The sequence below is a fragment of the Maylandia zebra genome, linkage group LG14 (genome assembly GCF_041146795.1).
Source record: "Maylandia zebra isolate NMK-2024a linkage group LG14, Mzebra_GT3a, whole genome shotgun sequence".
Taxonomy (NCBI): Eukaryota; Metazoa; Chordata; class Actinopteri; order Cichliformes; family Cichlidae; genus Maylandia; species Maylandia zebra.
In genome coordinates this window covers 8,810,177-8,829,924 of record NC_135180.1, presented here as the reverse complement: position 1 = coordinate 8,829,924, position 19,748 = coordinate 8,810,177, and the positions used below count along the sequence as shown (strand labels likewise).

The 19,748-nt window shown below is 41.9% G+C and overlaps 1 protein-coding gene across 2 annotated transcripts; it reads right to left on the bottom strand.

The window, feature by feature from the left end:
• Positions 1–6,373: 6,373 nt before the first annotated feature.
• Positions 6,374–17,895, bottom strand: meis3 (myeloid ecotropic viral integration site 3). Of its 2 annotated transcripts, none has more exons than XM_014412844.3 (13): positions 17,459–17,895; positions 17,014–17,116; positions 13,593–13,732; positions 13,131–13,305; positions 12,994–13,044; positions 12,855–12,905; positions 12,449–12,598; positions 12,180–12,288; positions 11,010–11,155; positions 10,311–10,387; positions 8,865–8,923; positions 8,682–8,768; positions 6,374–7,704 (listed from the first exon to the last, which is right to left on the bottom strand). In XM_014412844.3, exons 2-13 carry the CDS (start codon positions 17,023–17,025, stop codon positions 7,505–7,507), a joined length of 1,257 nt encoding a protein of 418 aa, XP_014268330.1. In that variant the 5' UTR covers positions 17,026–17,116; positions 17,459–17,895; the 3' UTR covers positions 6,374–7,504. The 2 variants fall into 2 exon arrangements, with proteins under 2 accessions (XP_014268330.1, XP_076748285.1); XM_076892170.1 differs by lacking the exon at positions 17,459–17,895 and adding an exon at positions 16,492–16,562 and having other exon boundaries at positions 17,014–17,115.
• Between the last annotated feature and the right edge of the window lie 1,853 nt (positions 17,896–19,748).

The window sequence follows — 19,748 nt, the reverse complement described above, 5'->3', positions numbered from 1 at the left end:
TAGTGATAGTGTGCCTCTTTTGGCACAGTATAATCTTTAGCAGAAGCAGAAGCTATAGCACCAAACAGGTAAGTAAGGAATAAATCATTGGTCATGAGACAAAGCTGAAAATGACAACTGAAATTACAAGACTGAAAGGAAGGAGTCAAAACCAAATTTGCATATATGTAAGGGAGATGGCATGTCTGTAAAAGTTGCAGTTGAAGTGATAATGAAAAGATAGTTGCAAGTCACATTCGAAGAGGTTCTTGAAAGGAGACTTGAAAGGAGGTACGTTAGGCTAGTCATTGACATTAAATGTGTAAGTCAAGTTAAAGCACCTGTAAAAACAGAGTGACAGGTGACGGTTCAGCACTGGGCATGGGGGGTTGGGGGTAAGCTGTCAGCTAATGCTAACTTGGTTTGTAAGGTGCATCCATAGACAGGATTAATGCATTACACAGAAACTGCTCGTGAGTGCTAAGACGTATACACATAAGATACTAGAACCAAATTTACCAAATTTGCGTCACTGCTGTTAAAGTCAATTCATTTGTTAAACTGTTGCACTGAAAAGTGCAAAGACTTTATTGACTTAAATAAGTTGAGGTGAGCCCAGTCAGGAAGTGGCCACAGGCCTAATATCGCACAATTTAAAGTAAGTAAGTAAGTAAGTTAGAGCCTCTACAGTCTACTTCTAAAATGCAGCTTCTGAAACCCATACAGCTGAAAACACATTAAATCTGCTGTATAAAGTTTGGCATTTCACATGGCAGTTTGTGGTTCACTTTCAAAAATCTAGTTTTTGGTACATCAGCTATTTTTTAGTCTTCGGGGTTGTCAATTGGTTAAGACTTTAAGAAGTGGCTATTAATAAACTAAAAATTAAGGCTGAAGCATCTCACTTAAAGTAGACTTAGTGGAAAAATAGCACAGTTAAAAATTAAAATAAAAGGAGTCATCGGCTCAGGAGGCCTCGGCTCCTAGGGGTTTCCCATGATTTCTTCTTCGCTCATCTTTTTTTGCTTTCTATGTTTATACACCACTCTGTATTTAATCATTAGTTATTATTAAACTCTGGCTTTTTCTCCCATAGTTTACCTTTCATCCTGTCTTCCTCTGCTCTCTTCTTGTTCCCCTTACCACGAACTGGTTGCGGCTAATGGCTGCACCTCCCTGAGCCCGAGTCTCCTGCAGGTTTGTTCCTGTTAAAAGGAAGTTTTTCTTTCCCACTGTTGCCAAGTGCTTGCTTATAGGGGGTCATGTGATGGTTGTGGTTTCTTTCAGTTATTGTAGGAACTTTACAATATAAAGTGCTTTGAATTGATGCTGTATAAATAAAACTTAATAAAAATGCTAAATCAAAAAAAAAGGTGGAAAAGACAGTTGAATTCTTGTAAGAACTGAAGTAGAATTTAAATTCATTATTGTAATTTAATCTACAGTCTGTAGCTATTGTTCTTGTACATTTTCCTATGATTCATGATACATTTATGCTATTACATTGCTATTTTTGTTGTTATAATATAATTAACAGCTTGTAAATTCAAATGTTACCACAATACTTAATAAATGCACATACATTGAGCGTGTACACATGTGAATAGTTATGCAGAGGGCCTCTCATGTAAATGTACACACACAGCTCCATGTACATGCACATATGGAACCCTCTCATTGCTGCATTCTAAATGACCGAGCCAATCAAATTTGCCTAATGAGACATCTGGCATTCTGCCTGCATGTGGATGGCAAGCCCAGAAACAGCTGGGCCTTTACACACACACACACACACACACACACACACACACACACACACACACACACACACGCACTTTTTCTTTACACATACTATCAGTATGTGATAGTTGGTGGACAGAGCAAGAAATGCTGCGATACACACTGAATCACATTTGTAGTGATTCTCTATATCACACACACATGCATACATATACGTACACACATGGGCAATATTTTAAGAAGTGCTGAAGATAGAGTTGTGGTCCAAACCATACATGGCCAGTACGTGTCATTCTCCCACACATAGTCCTTTCACATATGTGATATATTATGCATACATGAGTGTGTGTAACTCACTCACCACTGCCATAAATTAGATATATGGCAGTGGCAGAGGTGGTGGTGGTGGTGGTGGTGGTGTGTGTGTGTGTGTGTGTGTGTGTGTGTGTGTGTGTGTGTGTGTGAAATGAAGAGCGTAAGGCAGGGATGTGGGAGGGGGCACAGATGGCTGTGGCCTGAGGCGTTTGAGATACTGCAGCTAAACACGGAAACTGCAACACACACACACACACACACACACACACACACACACACACACACATGCTCACATATAAAGAAACAAGGACGGGAAAACAAAGTTTGATTTATTAATGTTCCCTCAAATATCTGCATTATATATTACTTCACACAACTACTTAGTAACTCAGTTACTCAGTTAAATATTGTAGTTTTTCTTCACTATATTAACACGATAGTAGTACAGTAAGTTGATTTAATGTGATACATTACATAGACAGGGAGTGCAGACAGTAAATAAAAATAATTCACCGTCTTACCCCAGCTGGTTGCAGCAGATGGCCGCCCCTCCCTGAGTCTGGTTCTGCTGGAGGTTCCTTCCTGTCAAAAGGGGAGTTTTTCCTTCCCACTGTCGCCAAAGTGCTCGCTCATAGGGGGTCATATGATTGTTGGGATTTGCTCTGTCTACCTTGCAGTATAAAGCGCCTTGAGGTGACTGTTGCTGCGATTTGGTGCTGTATAAATAAAATTGAATTGAATTATTAATAACGATATACTTCTTTCCCCCTCCTTTGCTTTTCATAACTCCCACAGTGCACCTTGTAATGTCTCACTTTGACCAAAGCAATCCCGTTGAACAGCAGAGCATCTTTACTGCCGTGCTCTTCCTTGTCCTCACATGTCTCTTGTCCCTCTATGATGCGCGTGAGGGTCCTTTGTCTTTACTGCAGCCTCTGACTAACCATCACCGTACAACAGCTTTCCTCTGTCACAGCTCATTCACACGCCCACAATAAAACTTTCTCCTTTTCTCTTTTTAACCCTCGTGGAGATTTTACATTCTCCCTTGTCATTCAGTCCCCCCCCCCCCCCCCCCCCCCCCCCGCATTCCTCCATTCCTTTCTCTTTCTCTACCCCTCTCTCTGTTACTCCCTCCCCCTCCCCATCTCTCCTACTTGTCTGAACTCTGACAGGTGTGTAATTGAATGATTAATGACCACCACAGTAACCCTCCTCCTCTCTCTCTCTTTCTCTCTCTCCTGCTCAACCACGCAGACTTTATATTAAAATGGAACTGTGCAATGTTTATGCACACACACACGCACATTTATGCACACAGGTGTGCACATTTCCACACGTGTTCATTTTGCTTCAATAACCTGAATCGTCAAATTCAAGAAGATGAGTCTTGAAACGATGGAGATGTAAGGAGTGTAGTGATATGTATATGAAGGGCCAACACTGCACCAGTGCTGCAATAAAAATCGGAATAGCTTGATCTTATGTGAATTTAATAAATAAATAATAAATGTTTCCCACAAAGTGAGCTTTAATGCATTAAGAAAATAAAAGTAAAAATCTGATTTGTGACGCTGTATGGCTCAAATCTACTGTAATGCCAAACTACACACCTCTACGGGCTACAGCAGATTTTCTGTCAATAAGTCCCGTGCACTGACAGGTGTGATTATTTCTGGTTATTATTATTAATATTATTTTCTGATGCTGAGGGGGAAATTAATGATAATGTGTGTGTGTTTTTTTGTACAGATTATAAAAACAGCGTGTCATTTGAAAACCAATCATCTGTTTCAAAGGTCAGAGGAGTGAATATTGATATTACAGCCTTTTTCTTGTTTAAACATACATGTTTACACACTTAGGTTATATGGATTGAGAATGTAAAGGCCTCAGGCTTAAACTTCAGTGGTAAGGAGACATTTCTTTGCATTTCTTCATCTTTTCCCATGTTGATGCTGGAGGTTCTCAAATATTTAAAACCATGCCCTTCACTCCGTGATATGCTAAATGTCAGATACGGCACCATCAAGATGTTATTTTTCATAGACAAACCATATTCATTCATTCCCCTGGTTATCCACATCCCCTGGAGAGACTCTGTGCTTCACCAGGGAGAGACATTTATATAAAATTATATAAAATGTCTCACTGAAAAACTTCCTGTTATCCCTTTTTGACTTTTGTGCCCTCCTTCTTTTGGTCTGACTAAACAGTGACAGTGTGATGGACAGTGTGTTTGCTGTAGGCTTTAGTATCTACTTTGGTGCAGAGCTCAGTTTCAAAACCAGTATAAAAAATAATGGTACATTTTCACAGATCATACTGAAACAAAAGTTGCTGAACTATTTGCATGACAGTGTTGTGAAAAAAAAAAGGGATTACCAGGCATACAGGGCTGCATGGGGGGGTGGGGGGGATTAGAGAGTAAAAGTGAGGGGCCCGTCCTGACCAGCATGGCTGAGGAGCGAGTGCGTGAAGGGACAAAGAGAAACGAAAAGTGGAGGAGTGCTGAGGTCAGGACCTGCGTGCTAAGGGAGAACGACCATTTCCTGTTGACCCCTGTCTGAACTCTGGCCTCTGACCTCCCCTGCAAGTCCCCATCCTCCTGCAGGCCAAATGGGGGTAGGGCGAGGATGGGGTATTACGTGTTTGTTGTGTCCTTTGGGTGCTGTGAGTGGATGTAAGGCAGCAAACGGTGTAATTATGTGTGGATGTTTGGGGCCTAAAGTAGAAGAGAGGTGAAGGTTATGAATAGGATTGGTGTCTACCAGGCTTTAAGGGGGGAAAGTGAGGCGACAGGCTGCTCAAGTTTTAAGTGTTTGTGCTTCTAAATATGGCATAACAGACAGGAAAGAAGAATGTGAGCTCTTGTCTGCGCTATAAAACATTTAAGAATTCGGACTCTTTTTTCCTCCCTGTGATAATCCAGCCTGCGTGACAGATCACTGCAGCTGCAGCCTGAGGCCTCCATCAGATAAACAGATAGTCAGAGGACACCGACGTGACTTATGAGTGGAAAATAGAGAAAGATCGCACCATTTTTCAAAAAATGGTTCTTAGAAAAGCCAGCGGCTGCGATGTTTGTTATGAATGTTTGAATGTCTCTGGAGTTCCACATTTTCTAAGTGGAACGGATTGTTGTAAATCTCACGAGCTGTTTTTATTTCTCGGTGCTGTTTTGCATTAGCTTTGCTGTCCCATTGCCATATGTGTATATATCTACCAATAAGAGAAAAGGTTTATAGTTGAGGAGAATAGATGCATTTAAGGAACTCCAAACTTTTAAATGACTGTTTCTGCAAAATGAGCCGTGTGTTTACTCATAAGTGGCTGTGTTTTCATCAAAAAGCCTGCACTCTGAATGTATGGCTCTTTACAGCATACGATAGAAATGCAATGCAAAGCTGAGTTCATAATTTGACATTTGTCTGGGTTATCCTTTATGTACATCAGATGTATTATCACTCAGCTTTTGCACAGGCTTGTGTATGTGCCAAATAAAACCAGATGCACACATTTCTCCGTTTTTTATTCACATCACCTCAGTAGATGTGAAATGGAGCATTCATAAAGCATTAGAAGTTTGAGCTTCCAGCTTTAATTTAAGGAGTTTAATAACACTATTTTATTTACAGTTGAAGAATTTCATTTTAAGGTCATTTGATTTAACCACTGTCTCGTTTAAATCTAAGAAACACAAGCAGTTTACAACACATTTGAGTGCCAGATCATTTTTAAAGGGGTGACCAGGTTGAGAACACTCACAGACAATGAGGTGAAAATCAGCTTATATCAGTATCATGTCATATCATCGATACCTTTCAATGTGTCCAGCTGGCAGATCTTTAGGGTGCTTTCTGCTTCATTTATGGTACTGTGGTTGTGACCATTTGCTTATGTATTTGCTTTTCAACCAATGCAATGCAATGCTTTGCAATCCACTCCCCGATACCTGCTTCTCCTTTCATGCTGCATGACTTAATCAGTGTTAGGCCTGTTGTTATTGCTCAGCGATGTGTTGCTCTCCCCTCCTCAAGAGTGGAGAGATCCCAGAACAGATCCATGCCAGAATATGAATCACTGCAGATGGAAATAACCGTCTTCTTTTGACTACAGTGGCCTTGACTGAACCGATGTCTTCTAATTTTTCTGGGAAACACATTGCTTCACGACAAATATGAATTTTCTGATCATGATTCGTACAATTTGCTTATGCAGACATTACGACCATGTTACGATAAGCTTTTAAATAAAGGAACACTTGCAAAAGTTAATTTTAACCTGCTAATAAATGTCATGTGATAATATTACTGGTTTAAGACAAAAAACCCTCAAGTTTTATAAAAAGATTTTAATACTTTAACTGTATTCCCATCAACATCTTCATCATCATAATCATTCAGAAATACTTCAGCAGTCCAAGCAGAGTGGAGAGGGAGCCGAATGTTTAAAGAGTCCTTTGGCTGCAGCTCCCCTCACGCACCGCTGTGACAGACAACACTGTAATAGAAATGCTTACAGAGGACTTTGTGTGTGCGTGCGTGTGCGTGCTGCAATGGCTTTCAATGTAGTGTTTACTGCAATGTGTGTGTATGTGCGTGTGTATAGGAAAGATCCTAAGGTAACGGACGCCTGCAGGCGTCTTAAGGAGGTCAGTGGTACGATAGCGAGGCAGACTGGAAGTCATTCATAGTGTTTAGCTTCATGCTGAGGAAGAGCACTAATATTTCAATAAACTCACGTGAAGCTGCAGCCGCCTGGAGTGGCGTGCATAAATATAAAAATAGAATAAGAAAAAACTAACAAAAAAAATAACAACACAAAAAAACAAAAGAACAAAGCTTTAAATAAAGTTTGTGTGTGAAGGGGAGTGTGTGTGTGTGTGTGTGTGTCTCAGTCTCTGACAGTCAAACATGTGTAGGAAGACAGGGAGGAGTGAAGAAGGCGTGCTCACAGGACCCGAGCCCCGTGCTGTGGCAAAAAGTCCGGGATGAGTATTCATCGGTGTGTCTGATCCAATCCCTGGGTCTTCCTGTGGTTCAGCAGGCATGATGGGAAGTGTAGTTTAAAGCATATGTCTCACCCACAGGACACAGTGGAGTCATTTAAAGAAGAGGAAGCACTTCTACTCTGAAAGAGGTATGGCTTAAACCTGTGGGTCCAGACTAACGCATGTGTGTAAGGGTCACATCCACTTGTGTGAGTGTGTGTTTGTGTGCATGTGTGTTAGGGTGGAACAGCTACATTGAGGTCAGTGTCTTTCAGTGGGGAATGTAAACTTTTGGAGAAATGTGTCTTTTTTTCTTTAAATAGTGTACCTTCATTACACATAATCAGCCGCACGCACTCACACACACACACGCATACATATCCCTCCAAACATATACACACATTCAAACGGCAATTACCCCTCTCTCTCTCTCACACACACACACACACCACATATACACCCCAGATCCTCCCACAACTAATGTGCGTGTATGTCCAGTCCTTGGGTGAGCAGCGGCTCTGCGGGGTGTGCATGAGGCGGCGGGTGGAGCAGCATGGCCGCGTGAGGGTGCGGGCCAGGATAAGAATGGAGGGACGGTCCTGGGTGGGGAGGATAGCCTGGTTGGGACAGGAGAGCGCCGGGGTAGTCACCCTGCAGGGAGGACATTCCCTGGAGACCTGGTGCGAGAAGAAAGTGGAATATTTACGAGGATCCTCCAAGATGCAGAAGTACAGAAGACCCTTCCCTTCTGTCTTAAATCAGTCTTTTCACATTATTAATGGATTATAGGTTTGCACTGGAAACTATGTGAACCTGACGCAGGTATTCAGTGCAGGTTCACCTGTTTAGTTCCTCTTAAGCACCTGAATCCTTTGAAATTTGTAACAGCTTTCAATTAAAGCTACAAATAATTGTTATAATTCATTGCAATATTCTATAAATCAGGAAACATCCCTGTCAGACTTAAAAACAAACGTATGCAGGTTTTAAACACTGCCCTGCTGTACAGCATGTATTTCAGTCCCTTGAACACTGCTGCTGACTTTTAAGAGGTTTTTTAACAACTTTATTTTAGGACACGGGGTTTGGTATTTCAGAGTGGTGTTTAGTGCTGGGCAAAGTTTTTTGTTAATATTAAAATCACAAACTTTAAAACTTCTACTTCAACTAGAAATGAAAATGAAAAAGAAACTGGTGGGTCGTTAATTAACTGTAGCCACGCAGGTAGTTATATTTTATTTAATATTTATAGATATTTTACCTAATCCATGTTATTTATTTTCATTTATTTTCGTTTCATAATCAGCGTTGCTGGTAATTTTCTATAGATTCATACTTCATACTAACTTCTACAGCAAACTGAAAAGACCAAAACAAACATTTCTTAATAATTTCAACTTCCCTCCTTAATTTAGTTCCAAAACCAAAGGCTCCTATTGAAGATATAATATATCATAATATAATAACATAATGATTTCCAGATTCAGCTTGGTGCTGCAGTTGTTGGGGGGTGTTTTCAGAGATGGATAACTCCACATTTGGTGTGCTAATGAGTATTTCCAGCAGCACAAACGGTGTGTGTCTGTCAAAATAAACTATAGTGTTTGTGCTCCTAGTGACGAATGCAGTTCAGCTGTATTTAATTCTGCCGTACCTGCTGTTCGAAGCCCGAGGTGGGCCTGGCCGTCAAGCCCGTAGCCCCCGAGAGCCGCGCCCTCCGGGCTGTAGGGACCACCCTGACCTGTGAGACAACACACGCCTTCTTACACAAATACACAACAGACACACACTCATATGCACACATTTAGATTTACTGAATGACTGACTAAACACTGACCTGAGCGATTTGACTGATCAATCATTGGCTGGACTATTCTCCTCCTGGCATTGATGAACCTGTATGAAGCATTCACATAGATAGATAGAGAGAGAGAGAGAGAGAGAGAGAGAGAGAGAGAGAGAGAGAGAGAGAGAGAGAGAGAGAGAGAGAGAGAGAGAGAGAGAGAGAGAGAGAGAAAGACCCGTTAATGGAGAAAAAGGCTGATCGGGAGACTATTAACCTTTTCCATTTTACAACCACTTAACCCTTTCAGAGGACAGAGTAAATCAGCGTTAGGGCAAAGGACGTATCGATCAGCCCTGTGATAATTGATTGATCTGCATTGATTGGATTTGTGTGTGTGTGTGTGTGTGTGTGTGTGTGTGTGTGTGTGTGTGTGTGTGTGTGTGTGTGTGTGTGTGTGTGTGTGTGCGTGCGTGCGTGTGTGTGTGTGTGCTCAGAGAGTGTATAGGAAAGATGCGAGCACTAAATAATTTGATTATTTGATTATTGGTTTACTATTCCGAACACAGAGCTTGTGAATTACATGGCACTGCAGCTTGGGAAAAATGCTTCCTGTTACACGGCACACTCCAGTAAAGTACATTAAATGTGTATTTTCAAATCAATTTTTTTTGTGTGCACTTTTTAACTGGATTAAAAAAAAATACTTTGGGCTTTGTAGAATAAAAACTTGCAAAAAAAGTTCACAAAGCAAAGTAGCAGCAACATAATTTCAACACAACATTAAAAACAGGGCATGCTGGCAGGGAGGATCTTAAATCTCCATCAATAGAGCACCAGAGAAACGAGTCCTAAAACCCAGAAGAGATATAGCAGTTCTACACCTCTGGTTCCCTCGTTTGGATTCAGGTCTCTTTGGTTAGAAAGATGAAATAAGGTCTAGCTTTAAGCTTTAGAAATCTGGATGCATGCTCAATCACCCACACATTTGCATAATGACAAAAAATAGCACTACTGACTAACAATGGGCCAATTAACGTCATTACGCTGAACCCAGGTGGTTTTGTTTATACCATAATGCCTGCATTTTAGTTTTTCCAATTGCACTTATGCTGCAAAGATCAGAAAAGAGATGTGCATTCATTCAGATTAATTTGCTGACATGCCATGAGCTTTTATTTTACACGATAATTAAAGAACAAGAATCTGCTTTGTGCGGAGAAAACAAAGGTGATGCTAACTTCTGGTTTAACCTACAGAAAAAGGAAAAAAAAACTTTCCCTGCCACACTTTAAAGGAACAATGAACGTCAGAGGGGCGGAGCCTAAAGGAGCGTAACTATTGGACAAAGTTTAAACCCTGGAACGCAGTTCTGTTCATATAGCACCAAATCACAAAACTAGTAACATGCACAATAAAAATAAATCTTGGCATAAGAAACATAAAATGTAAAGGTTATGCTTCACATCTAAAAATGTAACTGATGTTGAGCACACTTACCAGTTGTTGACCTGTAAGATGGTCAGTCCTGTATCCTGTGACAGCTGCTTCTTCTGCTCCTCAGATGGGTACGGATGCTGCAGGAGGACACACGAGGCTCAGGTTAGAGAAATCAAACATTCCAGACTCTGCGCTGTGATCTTTTCAGCTTTTGTTGAGAATCATCTCGAGGCCTGAATCTAGAATAAAGCGACGTGTGTGAGCTCTCAGCTCGAACATCGATGACCTTCCGTCTGAGCGAACATCTGCACTCCCATTTTCACCCTCATCAGCCCCTCTCGCTTTCCATCTCAGTATCTCTCTCTAACTCACACACACGTTTTAATAATTGAAGTGAAGCAACATTTGACCTGCCTCATTTAGTAGCTAATTACCAATCCAAGCAGCTCACCAACAATTACTCACTCCATTTCTGTCGCTTCCACAATTATTCAGCAGCAAGCATATTCACATAATCACTTAATCCCAGATTTTTCATTTAATTTAATTGACCTCCATTATACCTCCATTCACCCCTCTTTCTATTCCTGTCATAGACGTTTTGTTCCATGCTAAATCCTCTCTTTCACTAATTACAGCGCGCAGACTTCCTTTGTTTGGTTACCAGTGTGGAAGGATGACTTAACTACCGTTTAAATTCAATATTTTCAAGGGTAATAATTCACTTTAATGTGGAAGGTAGATGAAAAGCCAACCCACCGACAGGTGCTGGAAGAGCCAAGCTCTCATGATATTTGTGGCCACTTTAGGGAAGATCCCCCTCTTCTTGTTGTTCCTCCTGTCTCTGTCCGTCTCGTCCTCCTCACCTGTGCTGGGAGAGGCCACGCCTCCATCGAGACCATCGCCTGCAGGGAGACCATGGAATCATCATCATCCTAAATGACTGCCAGCATCTATCAGGTCCCAACTCACGCGAGCCCACTAAGCAAATGTGTTTGACCCGAGACAGGCAAACTGCGTCAGCTTTAAAACCACACTCTGCTTTCACAAATCAAACTCACCATAACTATTATTTTACAGTTTAGTATAACTGCTGTGCATGTCATTCATTTTACGGTTGAAAGATGGTTAATTTTCTAGAGTTATTGCACTGAAACTATTTTTTCTATCCAGCTTGAAATATTTAATATTGCGAATGACAGAGAAAGGCAGTAATTTGTCTTTAAGAAGCTGAAAGCGAAGAATGTTTCTCATTTTTGTTTAAAAACACCTAAAGTGATTCATTGATTATCAATGCAGCTACCAGTAGTTATGATAATACTGGCTTGTTTTAACACACAGTTATTTATATTCTTACTATACACAGTGAATGTGTAACCTGCTTTCCCTGTGTCTGCTTCCTCACTGCAGTGTTTTCTGGTGCACACAGTAGCTCTGTTCATCATTAACTATTGATGTCATGTAAATAATACACATATGATCATGTCTCACGCACAAATTGTCCTCTGCTCTGCGTAGACTGATTCTTTTACTTTCCACTCTATCTGCCTGTCTTTTCTGTACTCTGACTCTTTAACCCTGTGGACACCTGCCAGGTAACACCCTTATGTCTCTTCTCTAAACTGAGTGGTTTCTGTCATGTTTCAGGCATGCTTCCAGCACAAAAGGACTGGCTGTGCATCAGACGTTAGTGAGAATGACCTCTCCCTATACAGTTTATTAGGACTACCCTCAGAAAAACCTGAAGCCTGCTCTTATGGCCATCAAACTAAGTATTTATAGATATATATTGAGAAACACATCATTGAGGGTACAGAGATTGGGGAAAGAGTTAAATTTAATTCCCTGATGGTTTTAGATATATCATAGCTGCGACTTCCTTTGGCTATTATAATTATGCAGCTAAGATCTGTGCTAGCGTATGTGTACCTGCATCACTACAGGTGTCTGCTGTGCTGTGTGAAGGTAGGCCACAGGTGCCTGGCGTTCCCAGAGGAGTAGTGGCACATTCATCTGGCTCTCGTAGCCACGATGCATTCTGCAGGCACAGGGAAAGATGGAGGACAGAGGTGAGATGAGGAATTCCTAGTACAGGCGGAATAAAAGGGAATTGAGAAACACTAGGGGCACTACTCTGGATTCTCAGTGGACACAGATGGATGTGTGATAAGCATGCCGATCAACATCCAACGTCTCACCTGCTCCGACAGACTGGTACAGGACCCGGTGAAATCCTCCATGTCAGACTTGGACCCACCCTCTCGCTCATCCAGCACAAGGTCTGTGGGCATTTTGCCCTTCAGACAGGTGATGTAGCGATGGCAGAAATTATCACACAGGTCGTGCACCTTGGGAAAAAGATTTATTTATTTATTTATTTTTACAGATTTTTACTTAATAATTAATACTAATAATACCTAATAATGAGCTTTAAGCTTTAAGCCTACCAACAGATTAAAGGACAGGTGCACATATTTCAAATTTAAAGAAATTATAACTATAACAATAAGAATTTTACAGACTTATTGCCTTTCTTGTTTAGTTTAATAAAAAGAAATATGATGCTAAACAAAGATAACATCAACAACATGCAGTCTCACCAACCTTCTCTAACTCCAGTAAATGAAAGCGAAGAACCTGTATGGCCTGGATCATCTGAGGAGGAAAGATGCACTTTAGTTATGAAAACATATCCCACAATGTGAAATCTGAGTTAAGTGTGAAGTTAGTTGGTGCATCATACCAAATTGTCCAGCTCGGGATTGGAAGAAAAAATGGGTTTCTCTGACCGAATCTACAACCCGGTATTAAAAAAATCTGTAAGCAAACAACATCAGCTGAGACCTGGTTCTCTGATTGGGCCTCACAGTCACCGCTCACCTGCTTTGCGAAGGCGGCGATGTCATCGTTGAAGGATTCGGAGGAGCAGACGTCGCTGTGATTGGTCATGCCAGGGAGGTGGGAGGTTGCTGACAGGGAGGTGGAGTCTCGAGGGGAGCAGGTGGCCAGCTCACACTTCTCAAACACTAAGGCCAGCAGTGGAAACAGTGGGTGACTGTACACACACACACACACACACACACACACACACACACACACACACACACACACACACACACAGAGTTAACAAACTATACATAAACACAGTCACAGTTGACATTCATGTGTTAAGAGAAACTTTAAACCGCAGTATTTATGTTGCACACAGCTATAAACACTCCATGTGTATTTTCATATTCAGCACAAACATATACTTTATGTTAATCTCATAAGAGTGTGCATGTACTTAAAATTTTTCTAGCCACTGGAAGGCTACTAAATCATTTTTTGACACATGCTTACCCGTAGATCTGGTCCTTGTGGTGTTTGAGGGAGTCGGGGATGGTGGGTCCGTACTGCGGGGGAGGAAGCCCCCGGACTTCATCCCCGTACCCCCCCACCGACATGCCCTCTGACCCTGAGTAGTGCACCAGCTCTTCATACTGAAACACAATTAGATGAAAAGACAGAAAACATGAGACACGTTGGACATCTGTGGCTGTCTGACATCAAATCACACTGGGATTTTATTATGTGGTCGGGCTGTCAGTGGAACGGTCTAATATACAGTTACAGTTACTAGACCTGATGTGGGTTTATATCTGTATGCTTCTGTTTATGCTGTCATTTATATAAATGGAAAATGACCGCATATTGATATTGTAAGTTTGAGTATGTGTGTAAGTGCTATTACAACTAGTAATCCTAGCTAATCTGAAACTAACTGTCGAACCAGTGTCACTGCAGTTTGATGTAACATTCATGAGAAAAATGGCCTGGATCATCTGAGGAGGAAAGATGCACTTTAATTATGAAAAATTGCTTTTTTTTCACTTTGGTAGAATGATGAGATACTTAAGGAAATTCTAGCAATGCCAGGATCCTAAAACACTCATGAAAGCCAAACAGAAGCAGCAGCAGCAGAGCTGCAAAGCAGTTATCCTCACTACTTGAAAAGTTTACTTTCTGTGAGCTAAGAAGAAGAGGAGGAGATAACAAAAGAAGGCGATGTCATCTTTGAAGAAAGACAGCAAGCCTGTAGCTGCTAATACAGTATCCTGGTTGCATTACTCAGACAAGACAGTAGCTGTGCAGACATCTCTCATGATTTGCTGTGTGACAGCCTCACTGAGGCCCACTTGCAGAGGGAATCATACACAGACATATGTTGCAGACGCAATGACTCACACATGCACAGAGACAATCGTGCACTCAGCAGCCCTCAAAATACGTGTCATGAATCCACATGTCTGACTCCCTGGTTCCCCCAACTTGCTCTGTCTCTGTGTGAGTTTTATTGAGTTATTGAAACTCAGTCTCTAAGGTGATGTTGCTCAGGTCAGAAGATCTGCTTCTGGGACTCCTGTTACACTCCCAAAGGGCCACTGGGATCAGACTGCACGGGACAAGTGACCCCAGCATGGACACCTTTAACTTCAGTGTTATTTTAACCCAGTCATTAATGTTATGATGCGCTTAGGCTGGTTTTTACTGCGCAGACTGTTTCCAAATAAAGGTTTCTGATTAACCACATTATTTTTATATTTATTTTACTCAGAAGTGTCCACTTCCAGATCATCAGTGATGTTTATTTGTAGAGTGCAAAAGCAGATAACCTGCAAGTGGTGAGACAGTGAAACCTGGTATAAAAGCAATTATTCTCCCTCAATGTTAACCTCTGGGAATTACATAAAAGAATGAAACAGAAATTAAATCATTCCTCTTTACACGCATGCACATGCCTTCCATGAAAACCCCTCTTTAGGACCCCTTTGGAGGTCTCCGGACCCCACTTTGGGAACCACTGTCCTAAACGCCTTATCAAATTGTTGCATTTCAGCCTCACATATGGCCACCGGGATCACAGAAAGCACCTGCTCTGAGGCCCTGTCCCCGGACACCTTCTAGTTTTTATGGAGGCTGGCTATTAACACAATCACCGCTATCAGATTGCGCGTCTCTCTTTACGCACGGCCCCTATCGAGTTTCCGTGCGTCAAGGCGGATCAAAGCGAACAAGTCGAGATGACAAATTCCGCGAATGTTCCCTTTTTTTTTCCAGAAAAGTCACGGAGCCGGTAAACAGGATTCAGATGGCAGAACAACATTTTCATTATATTTAAAAAAAAGAAGTTATAGCTGGCCTAACAGGAGACTTTGAGCTGTTTGACTATGGTCATATGCGCCACAGTAACGCAAAGTTTTCTAAAAGAGGAAACCTGGAGCAGATGCTGTGTTTCATAAATGTCAGACACTATGTGAAAGTAAAGCTGAGCAAAAGAAGCTAATGTTCTATCAGCGGAGAATAATTTAACTGTAAATATAAATTCTTTCAAACTGAAATTTAAAAACTGTGTTTTAAAACAAGAAGCACGCAATTTAATCTATGGGCTTAAAAGTACAAGCCTGCTTTCATTTTACTGGAAAATAACTAAGTGTGGATATTTTTGATAATTTTGTGCTAAACTTCAGATTTTCCACGCTCTTCTAAAATCAATAAACCTTAAAAATCGCAAAGCGCAAGCAGCGGGCGATACCCTCCACAAGGAAAGAACATAGATTTAGCATATATTTCTATAATGCACTGTTTAAAAATTGTATTAATTATTAAATTTGCCTAAGATATGGAAATGATTATCTACAGCTTTCCAAAACGAAATCTACATATTTCTTCTGAGGGTAAAATACCCGTACCTGTTGCAGGTTATAGACTGGAGCGCCACAATATAGGCGTGTTTTTCGCAGAGACACGTTAAAGCACTGATTTCCATTTGAATTGATTGTTTAAATTTAATTTTTAACTTTTCTCTTTTAATCTGCGTTATTACTGTACGAACCCGAATAAAAACATTTAACGTTAAATGGAGCAGTGAAAATCTTCTGTCTCTCAATATACAAATGAGCCATACAGCAAGTATCCATTTTATTTCTGCGATCTGAAAATCTTTCAGTTTCTTTATATGGGCTCTGTGTGCAAGCAGTTCCCGGTACACGTGGTTGTCCATGTTTGGCCCCTGCTGCTCTCGCTGTCTGCGCTGTTTTCACACGGCAGTGATTTTCTGTATACACACTGAATATCTACACTTGCTTTCCTCCATTCAGAGGTCTCTGTCCGCCTGCTGCCCGTCAGCCTATTTCTCCTCCACCACCACCACCACCACCAAGCCTCTGAATCACTGTAGCAAAAAAACTGACCTACTTACCGAGTTGCAGAGCTGCATCTCTTCTCCTCTGCCTCTTAATGACCTCCACTCTAAACCTATCTGACATTAGGCTATACGCAAAAAAAAAAAAAGGACATTCTTTTATGGTTCCCACACTGCAAGTTATGCATCGCATAAACTAAACTAGACCGAATTTTAACTCGTGAAATAGATTATGGTTGATTAAAAGTGGTGGGCCAAAAAGTTCTTTGAATCAATATCAAATTGATTATAAGTAAGCATTTAGCTGCTATATACAGAATATTTTATGATGAGTTTTTATAGCATGAAATGATATTAATGTTCTGTCCTTTCCCCTACTAAACATCCACTGCTCTCCTTTCACTGGGCCTTGATTTTTTCTTTTTTTTTATGTGCCCTGCAAGCAAGAGGATTTCCTACCATGTGCTCCCTTTGTGACTGTTTTCTAATTACTTCTCTGTAATGATAAAACGATGTTAGCCGAGACAGGCTCTTGTCTGCCTCACTCATTAAAAAAAAGAAAAAAAAGAGCAGCCCTACCCTCTTCTCCATGCGACCCGACAGCCAGTCCTACACCGGGGATGATGATGCGCTGCTCGGCTAGCGCAGCGTGCTTTGCTCCCTTCCTCTGCCTTCCGGGGTCCTGGAAATAAAAGTGCATTTGTTTTTATATTTATTGTGAATTAAGTTGTAATTGTAAGAACAGCCCATGGGATTCAACAACAGCGTGAGGTATTGGATATAAACACTTAGGACCTGCTCCTTGTGTGCGTGTGTGTTTACTCCGAGTCCATCGTGCTTTATATAACAACATAACGACGGGACTAGAGGTTTTATGGACGGCTGATATTCTATGGAGGACCTAATGCTTTATAGTAAGATAATAGCTAATAAACGCTATAATAATCCCAGCAGCCCATTAAACGCTATTGCCGGATGAGGAGGAGTAATGCGAGGCTCAAATAAATGGTGTAAAATGTCCCACCGAGACGTAAACGCTCGCCGTATCCTGTCCTACGCCGTGTCCGGTGTAGTCCACAATCCCCCGGTGTGAAAGGGAGCGGCGGCTTCCTGCAGCGCCTCGCCTCCGCCTGGTGCGCGTCTCGCTCCGGATCGCAGAGCGTCGGGATGCTCGGTGCTGTGGAAGACGGACTCACAGACAGCGTCCCTCCTTTCCCCCCAGTTTTTTTCTTCTTCTTCTTCCTTTCCTGGCTCCTCGCGTTTGGCTGTCCGCTCAGCATACGGCGACAGGCTGGAAAATGTCACGGCTGGGAATGAGCAATGGTGTTTTCAGCCTCCAGAGGAGAGACGGAGGAGGAGGAGGTGCAGAGAAGGAGGAGGTGGAGTGGTGGTGATGGTGATGGTGGCGGTGTGCGGGGAGGTTTCGGAGGGTCAAAACACGACGGGGTCTCTTGCCCCCCCACTCACGCCCCCCCTCATCCCTCCTCCTCCCTTTCCTTCTTTTCCCCTCCTCCTTATCCTTATCACACACACAAACGCCAGAGAAGAAGAAGAAGACGCAGACCCCCTCGATCGCTTTTTTGTTTTTATCTCCGCGCTGATTTCACTCCTCCACCCCTCCATCCTCCCCCTGCAGCTGCGCGGTTATCATCTCGGGATAACTGGGGAGAAGAATAGCGATAGCTCACACTGTTTAAGAGAATCTATGAAAATCCAGACACTTTGAAGGTGTGTGATCACCTTCACACACACACACAACAAAGACATTTCATTCAAAACGGTCTCCTTCTGAAATATGGGCACTTTAATCACATGTGCAACAATTAGGACTTGAATTAGAAAGAGAAAGCTGTAGAAAAATAACGCTGGTTTGCCTTCGGCGGAGTTCATCTCCACTAATTATAGGATTAAAGTTGGTCTCGGTGAAGCTATCCCTCCTGTGCCTCATAAATAAGTTTGGAGCGTGCTCATGACATTTACAGGCTCACAGTGTTTTGCTGTTTTTGTTGACGTCCATTCAAGGGCAGCCTTTTGACCCAAATCAAATGCCACCCTTTGGCCCTCTTTCTTAATTGTTGTTGTTGATTGAAAGACGTCCGAAAATAAAACCATTACGCGTAACTTTCATTTTAACCAGAAAGAGAGAAACAGAGAGAGAGGGGGGACCTTTCAGATGTTAGTGGCATTGCTAAACTCGCCGTCTTGTGTTGTAAATGACATCTAAGTAACATGATAATTATCCAAAACGTTCTTTTCCCCCGGGCCCTGCTGTGAGGGGCCAACAGGCGGCTGCTTTTCAATCAGCAGCGGCTTGGCGGGGATCAGGAGGCCGGGGCAGGCGGCTCTGTGGGCGGCACGGTGTTTGGCCGTAGGGCCGCCTGCGAGGGCCCCGCGTCGTCCCTGCAGCCGGGGAGGGCTTTCAACTCCGCAGGGTGCTGCTTTCCTGCGGGGGTGATCACAGAGCTCAAGCCCCATCCTACACTGAGCCACGATGCCATGTCAATGGGCTGGAAAAGGCGATCCAAGGCTTGTTTTCTCTTTAACAGGTTAAATGAAAGGATTAACACCGAAGCGTGTAACATCTGATGGATTCATCTTCGCAGGGCTTTAGATTTTCCTCTAACCCTTTCCACAACACAAATAGCCTACTGAATTAACATAAGTTAATTTTTTCAAAGTTTTTTTTTTCAAGCCCTTAAGACTACAGTGACCCGGATGGCTGACGACATACACGACCATCAAAAGTTATTGATTTCTTGATCAGATCTTGATCCGGATTTTTCTCAAGCATTTTTCTGAATTGGACCATAAATCTTCGCACTTTATCCAACAGGCTGTTTATCTAAACACAGATTACAGCCATTTACATCACAAACACTTAAACGACCCATCACTTTTATCACAGCTGTAACACCTCCTTTCACTCACAGCATAACAACACGTTTTAACACAACATATGTTATTAAGTTTGTGCTAACGGGTAACACGGCTGATCTGAATGTTCTCACGGAGGCACACAGAGATGCCCCAAAATAACTCACAGAGCAAACTGCAGGGTAGCATTTATATTCACCTTCAGCTGGTGGCTTATCAACATTCATTAGTGGTTTATTAGCTCTTCATTAGTCATTATACAACACTTCCCTTGTTCAGCACAACCAGATTGTAAGTTAGTAAGACTTTTCTCATTATAACGTCCTAGTTATTGCTTAATAAGTGAAAAACTGGTTATTGGAAGGAGGTCTCGTTGAATTTTCAGAAACAGACAGACTTAATTTAACACTACTAACTACAGAATATTAGATTAAATATTC